We start from the raw sequence: 9847 nt of genomic DNA on the forward strand, positions 1-9847 counted from the left end.
TACTTAAATAGCACGAGAATTCTGGATCAATCTGAAAAATCTCTATCCCTTCCACACACTACTCCTTTCCCCTGCCGAGTGAGTCACGCCTACTTCGAAAGGGAAATGGCTTAATGGTGTAATAATAATAATTCCATCGGCATCAGCCGGTAGCGTTGTACACAAAAATACGAACCCTGGCGGCCACTAGACGAGGCTCTAGAGGGTTCGTATTTTCGTGTACAACGTTACCGGCTGATGCCAATGGGATTGATAGTTGAAATATATTTTTTTACATCTTTTATTATTAAGCTTTGTACTTAAACGTAGTTTTCTTTCGGCTCTTGCATTTTTCAAACTTTGAGACCGATATTTTATGTATAAAAAAAATTCGAACGTTCAAAAAATGTTGAGTTTCAGAAAAAAGATGAAATAATTTTCAGTAAAGTTCCTTCCAAAATGCTGTACCTAAACGTACTTTATTGTACTCAAATACAGTTTCCAAAGTTTCAGCTCGATAGTTTATTTACAAAAAAAGTTCTTAGGTTCAAAAAAACATTCAGTGAACTGATAAAGTGAGGTCGGTAATATAGGTATTTAGCTGTGTCACATGCTCTTAAAGAAAATATTTAAATTTATTTTTACAAACTTAAGTAATTATATTCTATTTTTTCCAATCTTTTAATTTCAATAGGAAACAAGTATACTTGAAAATATATAACAGTCCCATTCAACGCGTTTAGAAGAATTTAGAAGAATTTAAGAAATTTAGATCAATTCTACGAATTCAAGTAATTCCGCGAATTCAAGGAAATTAAAAAATCTGAAGGAGATTAATGTTACATTGTGTATCAGAAGTGGAAACAAAGCGATTTACGTATCGAAAGTTGCCTTTAAGGGCATGTGAAGCCGGTCATAAATAGGTTTTACCGCCTGGAGACTGAAGGAGCTGGCGTAGAGTAGCTTGTTCTGCTCGACGTCGCTTTCGAGGGACTTTGCGCATACCTTACATGCACGAAAAGACACGTTTTCGGCGCCGACAAGACAAAAAACATTTCAAGCCGTTCAAAATAACTCCACAGGTATTCAATGTCAACTCAAAATAATTTTAAATAATATAGTACAACAGAGAGTACCAATTGCTGAACCTGTCTGCTGTTTGCTACGTATGTGAACTAAATCGAGGGACTAACTGAAAATGCAGAGTAGTTAGTTTTCTTTTCATTTTCGTTTTTATTTAAACGGAAAAAACGCTTAACGTAATATGTGCACGATCTTAGACAGGGTGGCTGCTGGACCAGGAAACCGAGAATTTTTTAGACCGGAAAGTAATTGTGAATTTTACAAATTTTAGACGGAAAATCTATCGAAGTTTGATTTTAACCATTTTTTTAAATAACACAGGCCCACAAAAAAAGTGGTCTGAACTTTACATCTTACTAAGCTATCCTTATGGATTTTTGAGCCGCTGAATCCGAATCCGGTCTCAGAATTTCTCCCAGGCCCTACAATTTTCCCCTAGCCTAGAGAAAAAATGTAAAATCTTGGAAGTTTCAGGCTCCGTTAAAGTAATATTTATCCACTGGAAAGTTAATAAAACAATGTGGTTTCTACGTATTTCAAGTCGCCAAGTTCGAATCCAACGTTATAATTTTTCTACAGTATTCAGTATTCAGAAACAATCTTTCCGTATTTTGAGTTGCTTCATTCATATCTGACATAAGAATTTGTCTACAGTGCCTCAGAATTTCCCTAACCTAGGGAAAAAACTGAGGAAATTGTAAGGTTTCACGAAGGCTTTATTTTTGTACGGAAAATCTAATATGTTTTCGTATTTTTAGTTGCTCAGTGTATATCTTATATTAGAATTTTTCTACAGTACCTCAGATTGCCCCTAGTCAAGGAGAAACTATAAAAAATTGAGAAAAACTAGAGGTTTCACGAATTTCTACTCTTAATGTTCCTTTTTTCAATGTTCTACCACTTGTTCCTTCTTGTTCCAATGTTCCTCCATTTCAAAGTTTCACTTCTCTAGTTTCAACTCTTTCCCCTAGGCTGGGGGAATTTTGAATTACTGTAGACAAATTCTAACATCAGATATAAACTCAACAACTCATAATACGAAAATATATCAGTTTTTTCGTGTAAAAATAACACCTCTGGGAAATCTCAGGTTTTACTGAGATTTACACTTTTTACCATAGGCTAGAGAAATTCTGAGGTACCGTAGAAAAATTCTAATGTTGGATTCGAAATTAGCGACTCAAAATACGTAGAAACCACATTGTTTTATTAACTTCCTAGTAGATAAACATTACTTTCACGGAGCCTGAAACTAACAAGATTTTACACCTTTTCCCTAGGCTAGGAGAAAATTGCGGGATCTAGGGGAAATTACGAGGCCGGTTTCAGATTCAACGACTCAAAATCCATAAGGGTAGCCTAGTCATATGTAAAGTGCAGACCACTTATGTTTTTTGTGCACCTGTGTAATTAGTTGAATTTTTATCTTTTAATTATTATGATACCATTCAGTTTATAAGAGGTAATTCGAATATCTTTTACTTAACAAAAATTTCCATTTTTTATTTTTATTTTTAAGTTTTTATTATCAATTTAAAGAATTTCAAAATACAGTCTTGGAAGACTTAAACAATTAAACAAATACGTTGAAATTGAACATTTTTTATTAAAAAATATACTTGATCAACTGTAAATATAAATTATTTAATTGAAAAATTGAACTGTATTTGAAGTATCAAAAAGTGAACAATAATGGATTTGTTAAGACGATTCTAAATCCGTAAAAAATTGAAAAATGTCCAGAGTTCAGCCTTACAAGTTAAACTGATTCAATTTAAAAGTCTTAGTCGCAAAATAAATGTAAATAATTTGAAACTTAATGGTTAAAAATAGAAAGCCTTGAATCTATGAAATGTCAAGGAGCTTTTAAACTTTAAACGTAACGATTTTTATTGTTTCATTTAAAAAATGATTCATTTTCAAGATAAATTGTGAATTTTTATTTATTTTTAATAATAATCTTGTTGAAAAAAACTTGAAACATGTCGAGGCGTCCTGACGGTAGGGTGCCAATGCTCGCGACACGACTTGACGGTACTTAACCAAAAATAAAAACAATAAAAAACTAACCGAGAAGTTAGCGCTAGAAAATCTTGCTCGCGTAATTGAGCAAGATGAGGCTAGAAGTTGGCCAAAACTAAAAGGTGCTCACTCGCTTCATCAAATCATGAAAGTTCTATCTCGGGCGAGCAAAGCATGAATGTTGCCACTTCTCGCGTTTAGTTTATAAGCGAGAAGTGGCACACCTTCATGCTTTGGTCGCCCGAGATAGCACGTTAATGTTTTGATGGAGCGAGCGAGCATCTTCTAGTTTTGGCCAACTTCTAGCTTCATCTTGTTCAATTCCGCGATCTAAAACTTTCTAGTGCTTACTTCTTCGTTAGCTTTTAATTGTTTCTATTTTTGGTTAAGTATCATTTAGTCGATCGCGCGCGTTGGCATCCTATCGTTAGGACGCCTCGATGTATATTTTTCAAAACTTTGAAATAATATTTTGAAGCTTTTTAAAGATATATAAACTATTTTAAATAGTATTAATTCAACTTCTAATGTAAAAATTGTTCAGTTAAAAGAATGTAATGGTTCAATTTTTAACTATTCTTGCTTAAAATATTTTAATTCTTAATTTTTTAAATTAAGTGATTGATTTTTGAATTTAGAGCATCAAAAATGATAACATGGATTTATGTTTCTAGAACTGAATCTGAATCTTTGAAGTATACAATTTATAAAAGAAAAGAAAAATTCAGTTTAAGTGCATTTAATTTAAAAACTTTTAAACTTCAATTTTCAAAGTTTAAAAAATAAGAGTTCGAATTTTTAAATTTAATTTACCGTTAGAAATGTTTGCGAATCGTACATTGACCGGGAATTTTTTATCTTCAATCAAAATGGCCACCCTGCTAGAGGTTCTTTTAACATGGATTTATGGATATATAGGTGTTTTAATTCATAATTCTAATTCGAACTAGTGTCTAGGTATTAAGCTGATCATTCAAATTATAGCTCCACGAACTCATACCATCTGTAGCGACATGTATAGTAACTAAGCAACTTTGTATGAGACCAGAAATGGATAATCACTGGGCACTTCGAGATTTCGCTTCTCGCTTAATGGCGCAAATCTGTAAGAACTTTAATACGTCCACAAATAACGTTCAAACAAGAGTTACTCGTATGTTCAGTCAAGCCTTAGCGAAAAGCAGCCAGGTGCGTGAAGAAACAAAAGTGCGTTACTGACATACTTAGCCTGAAGGCACTCTTATAAATTAAAGAGCTTTTCATTATGTTGTGATCAATACATTTTTATTTCAGACTCCACTGGCTTCTTTGTATGGTGCAATTGATGGTCTTTGTGAACTGGGACCTGAGGTTGTGAAAGCCTTGGTTATACCAAAAATCAAGACCATATCAGAGCGGATTGAATTAAGTACAGACGGTATTGGGCTCTCAAGTGTAGATAAAAATGCTGCTGGTCATATAAAAACGTTATTAGTGGTAAGATTTTTCATTAAATTATCCTAACAATATTTACCTCCATCATAATTAGTATAATGAAGGGCTCGGACTCGCACCACTATTGACACTATTTGCGACATTTTTTAGTAATGCCAGTATTTTACCACTACATTGGAACTTGGATTTAATCAGTCCGGATTTACTGTGTTCCGAGAAGCTGCTCCGTCAAGCGTGACAAGCAACTTGAGGGCCGCACTCTCAGCGCCTTAGTTGCATCATGTTACGCCATGCATCCAAATCCAACAGAAAGGATTGACGCGGCCCTGCCTGTTTACGTTCTGGCAGTCTGCATTTAGTTTCAAGGCTACTGAAAGTCATGCCCGAAACCGGTGTTAAATCCAAGTTCCAGTCTATCTTGAAAAAATGCTATTATTTTCTAGTATATTTAAAAAATATTTTCCAACTTCTTTGATGATTAGACAGGAAAAACATCTCTATTACGCAAAAATTAATTTAAAATACTTTAAATTCATGTTTTTTTATCACCATCTTAGCCGTTCGATTTTCAGACATTTTCGACTTTTTCATGAAAAATATTTCAAAATTGTACAATTGAAGATTTTAATTTCGAAAACGTCCAAAGTATAATAATTAAAAATTCGATTATTAAAAAAATGAACAAATACGTATTTCAATCTTACTGTTTCAGATTTCTATATTTCCAAACCAATACATTAATTTTCGATATATTTTTAATTGAATACATATGCATAGTTCAAAAATTAATTATATCAAATTGAATGAGTTTGAAAATTTGATTTAATCTTATTGAAGAGTAAAAAGTATCAAATTAAAGGGGCTCATATTAAAAAAGATTTGAATTGAACAATTTAAAAAATAAATACGTTCCAAATTGAACAATATTTTAATAGATTCAAGAACAAACAATGATATGAAGAAGTATTTATTTCTATGTCTTAATCTTTACTTCGTAGTTAATTACATTTGTGCAAATATAATTTGCAAATCTATAGTATTTTATTCTATTGTTAAACAAAATTCAATTCACTCGTTATTTTATTATTTTTCTACCAATTTCGATCAGCGTAGAAACGGTATTTTTCTACATGCATCATAGCGTTTGGACTGATTTTCTTTGAAAACGAAAACAAAAATATTACTAATTAGAGTTTATTAATTGCATAATTTCATTCCACTATTTTGGTACTATTTAAAAAGTGTATTCTTAATATTGACACTGTGTGCGATATCTGAAGTGAGCCTGAGCCCTGAAATATCTATATAAATTAATGCAATGCTTACAAAACATTGACAGAAATCAGTAGCTCCTGTTTTGAAAATGATTCGGTCGCCACCAGACTTTGTAGAAGAGTACAAACAAGATTTTGGATATCTCGGACCAGCCTTATGTGCTGCAGTTGCTAAAGCGCGAACGCAGCCAGCTGTTTTAGCAACTAATGCGACAACAACAACAGCGACCTTGACCGCAAATCAGCAGCAGGCGACAATAAGCACTGGAAAAACTATTGTGCAAACAGGTAAATGTGTGCAGGACGTGTAAAGAAAAACTCAAAGCTATTTAAATCAACTCTTAAAGAGTATTTCTAAATTCAAGAGTTTTTATTTTATCTGAATGAATTCGCTAAAATATCGATTACGAAATATGCATACTAAATGAATCTGGTCAGATCATATTGCAGTCTCGAGTCCAAGTCCAGGACAGCCGCAAACGAGCCGTACAATTATGTTGAACCCAGGTCGAAGTGGTGGACCAGCGTCGACTGGAAAGTTTGTAATCTTGCAATCCCGAGCGCAAACGCCGACTTCTTCTGGAATTGTTGCAAGTCCTGGACAGCAACAACATGCGCAGCAGCAGCAACAACAACAACAGCCTCAACAAGTAAAAATAACTCAAGGCATTCCTGTTCAGCAAAAGCCACACTTGCATAGCTCAGCTCCCAAGTTGGTTGTGGTTTGCATGCCTAATAGCAGTCATAGCGTCACATCGACCGTAACGCAGGTAAGTTAAAAGCAAACTTTTTATATTGCTACATTTATTTCTAAATGAGATTTCATGCGAAATTGATGTTTTCCATATTCGATTCGTAGTCAGATTTACAAATTCTGCAAAGATCAATTTTTCAAATCTTCAAGTAATTTAGGTTGACACTTACTTCTCTTCATACGTTTTACGATAAAAAATTTTTAACTTCAGCCAGTTTTAAATTTAATTTGTTCAAGTCTTCACAACTGCATTAAAAAAAATTAATTTCAGAATTAACTATTATAAATTAAGATTGAAATATTTTAAACACAATTATTTGATACTTGAAAGTCTTACAAATTGAAATTGAACTTTTCAAACAGAAAATAATTTGAAATTAAACTCATTCATTCCACCCATGGCGTAGGTAAATTAACATCTGTTGACCCACCAACTAATTAAATAATTAATGATTAACAAATAATTAACTACTTTTTCATGGGAGGGAACATTTATTATTTTACAAATGTATATAATATAAATATACAAAGTTCATACGAAGTTTCATCGTACTACAATTTAACAATTCAAACGCATTAAATATTGCATACTTTCATGTAATATCAAGTTATTGATATTCAAAGTGATTGGAAAGGTTTCTATACTTTAAAAAATTCCCGATTTTCCGGTTCAGCGGTCATCCGGAAATGAAATTAATCACATATTTTGGTGTGCCAGGAAGTACATTTTTCTGAGCATCCTGTGAAATTCTCAAATACTTTATTCAAATTATTTATTGTATTTAAAAAGGCAATATTTTTTAATTGATTAACCAAGTGAACACTTATTTTTCAGGCGGCCTTGACGCCCAAGTCGCAAGTTTTTGTTACACAACAAGATGTTGAACAAACGCACAATCCATTGGATGATCATTCATTTCAATGAGAGTGATTAAGTTTATTTTCTCACCCATTGCTGTTTTTATTTATTTTCTGCATTTACCTCATTGTCGGAGGAATTGAAACATTTGTTGTACAAAATTATTTTTGTAGATTATCACATTGACTCTAACAATAATACGAGTGAAAATCTTCGTTGATGATTCAAACGTCGATATTTTAAAATACTTTAATTTTATATACTTGAGAGCTCTAAGAGTGTCATCAACATATATTTTTGTGACTTTTCCTTGTAAATATTAAATTAAGTATATTCTTACTTTGTTATTTTGAATAAGAAAGTCTAATTTTATTATAATAAAGTATAGAAGACAGATTTTTAATAAGGAACCGTGAAAATATTTATATATTATAGATCATTATAAAAAGAGCATCACAATTGAAAATTGTGAGAATAATTTTAAGAAAATGTAAGGAATAAAGATTCGTGAATTTTCATACAAAAAATCAGTAGAAATAAAGAAATTTATTTTTGTCTATCAACTTTGGCAAATGTTATTACTTTTTTTTTTATAGATGTGTCTACTAGCGTGCGGTGTGAAAATTGTGAAATTATTAGAATCATTATAACGCTACTATCAGTAATTTATTTTTTCACTTTCAAAAAAACTTTTTTAATTTATGCAAAAGTTAATGTCAATTTTTTATGTTTACAGCTTTCGATGGTAAAAAATAATAAAAGATCACACTTTAGAATAAATCGTTTTTGATCACGTTAGTTTTTTTTGCAATATGATTCTAGATTATTATGTGTGATCGAAATCTGTATACATAAGAAATTCACAATACTTTTTGAGCCTATGGAAAAAAATGTTTATTTTTTAAATTTTCAACCTCTGCCGACCAAAAGTGATACCTATATATTTGTTTAAATCACGGATTAATCCCCATGATTTTTTAAGCTGTTGCTAAAGTTCCTTAATTTTTGTAGTATTAACATGAATAGATATTTCAAAGAAAAAACTACCAATTTCGATATCGTCTGAGTATTTAGAAATTAGTTTTCATTCTTCAAGGACCATTTTATGAAATAATAAAATTCATGGAACAAACAATTATCAATTTTGTTATTTTGTAAAATGATTCTTCAAAAATAAAACCTAATTCCCAAACATACAAGCAAAAGTTCAAAAAGTCTTTCCAACCAATTACAACTCTTATTGACTTCGCTTCTGGCTTCGTAATTTTTTTATTGTTTAAGTAAATTAAACTTTCTTTTTTAATTTTTTTAGCTGGAAAATTAACCTAGGCAATACAAAAATTCTAAGACAAGAAACAGTGTCAATCAGAGTTGTATTGATTTAAACAAATATTTTGGCTACGTAAGGCTCCCTTCGGTACCTTTTAGTGTACCTGGATTTTGAATGCTCCATTGAATTTATATTTCACAGTAACTAGAAATGAATCTTATGTAAAAAAAAACATATATGTAATACACCTACTTGCGCAAAGGGTATTTTACTTTTCCATTGCTGCCTACAATTTTCGACACGTTCTTCTTGAAGTTACTAGAATAGTTGGGTATTTTCAAGGATGGGTAAGTAAAATTCCAGTAGGCAATTTACGTAGTTTTTTTACTGTAAATTGGTTTCGTTCTGAGGACCTTTTAAATGCATGGAAATATCCAAAGGATGTCCTAAAGGCGTCAAGTCACCGTTCATAATATCTTTACATAAATGTACATTCTAAAAAGAATGTCCTAATGCTAACTGATTACTGAGGGTACTTTTATCGACAATTTTAATTTCCTAACTCATATTCACACCACGTCGATTATGTATTTACACGAAGCGCCACATTTACTTGAAAATTTGGGATACTAAACAAAGGTGGTTCTGGTACTAAATTTGTATAACTATGAAACAGTTTTTTTGTAAACATTTTTTTTTTTTGCTTTTTTAACATTATTAAATTTTAGGACCAGACCCAGCTTTTTTTAGTGCTTCTTTATTATCCCAAATTTTCAACTCTAATGTATATTTTATGCAAAATAAACATTGCTCTACATTTTGATTATTCTGATTTTCTCTCAATTGGAGACATTTAAAATTATCGATTTCATTTTAGTTAACATGATTAATTTATTTAATTAACTATATCGATCTTTGAAATAAACCTACCAATTTCGGTACTGGAACTTCAAAAAAGTGAGGTTATGCACATTTCTGCAGTGCCACCATCTTGCCATGTAATTATTCTCGTAATTTACTTCTCTCAGATATTTTACGACAAAAACCTCGAGTAACGCGTAACCAAAGATATATAAACGTAGATGCGGTGCGAGCTTAGTTACCCGCCATAAATATAGACGGCGCGTCCGGCGAAAAAAGTCACTTCCCCTCTACCCACCGCTCCCCGTAAA

At 31.8% G+C, this 9847-nt stretch overlaps 1 protein-coding gene across 5 annotated transcripts in view; it reads left to right on the forward strand.

Moving 5' to 3' along the window:
• Positions 1-7834, forward strand: part of LOC117175051 (transcription initiation factor TFIID subunit 6-like) — a 13354-nt gene extending 5520 nt beyond the window's left edge. Inside the window, exons 5-9 of one of the 5 annotated variants that reach the window (XM_033364581.1) lie at positions 4069-4290; positions 4378-4560; positions 5858-6080; positions 6243-6562; positions 7382-7832. In XM_033364581.1, coding sequence (XP_033220472.1) covers positions 4069-4290; positions 4378-4560; positions 5858-6080; positions 6243-6562; positions 7382-7471 — 1038 coding nt within the window. In that variant the 3' untranslated portion in view covers positions 7472-7832. Of the gene's footprint in view, positions 1-4068; positions 4291-4377; positions 4561-5857; positions 6081-6230; positions 6563-7381 lie in introns of all 5 variants that reach the window. The other 4 variants (XM_033364580.1, XM_033364582.1, XM_033364585.1 and 1 more) reach the window with 4 other exon arrangements.
• Positions 7835-9847: the final 2013 nt, after the last annotated feature.

This window comes from Belonocnema kinseyi, chromosome 6 (assembly GCF_010883055.1).
Source record: "Belonocnema kinseyi isolate 2016_QV_RU_SX_M_011 chromosome 6, B_treatae_v1, whole genome shotgun sequence".
Taxonomy (NCBI): Eukaryota; Metazoa; Arthropoda; class Insecta; order Hymenoptera; family Cynipidae; genus Belonocnema; species Belonocnema kinseyi.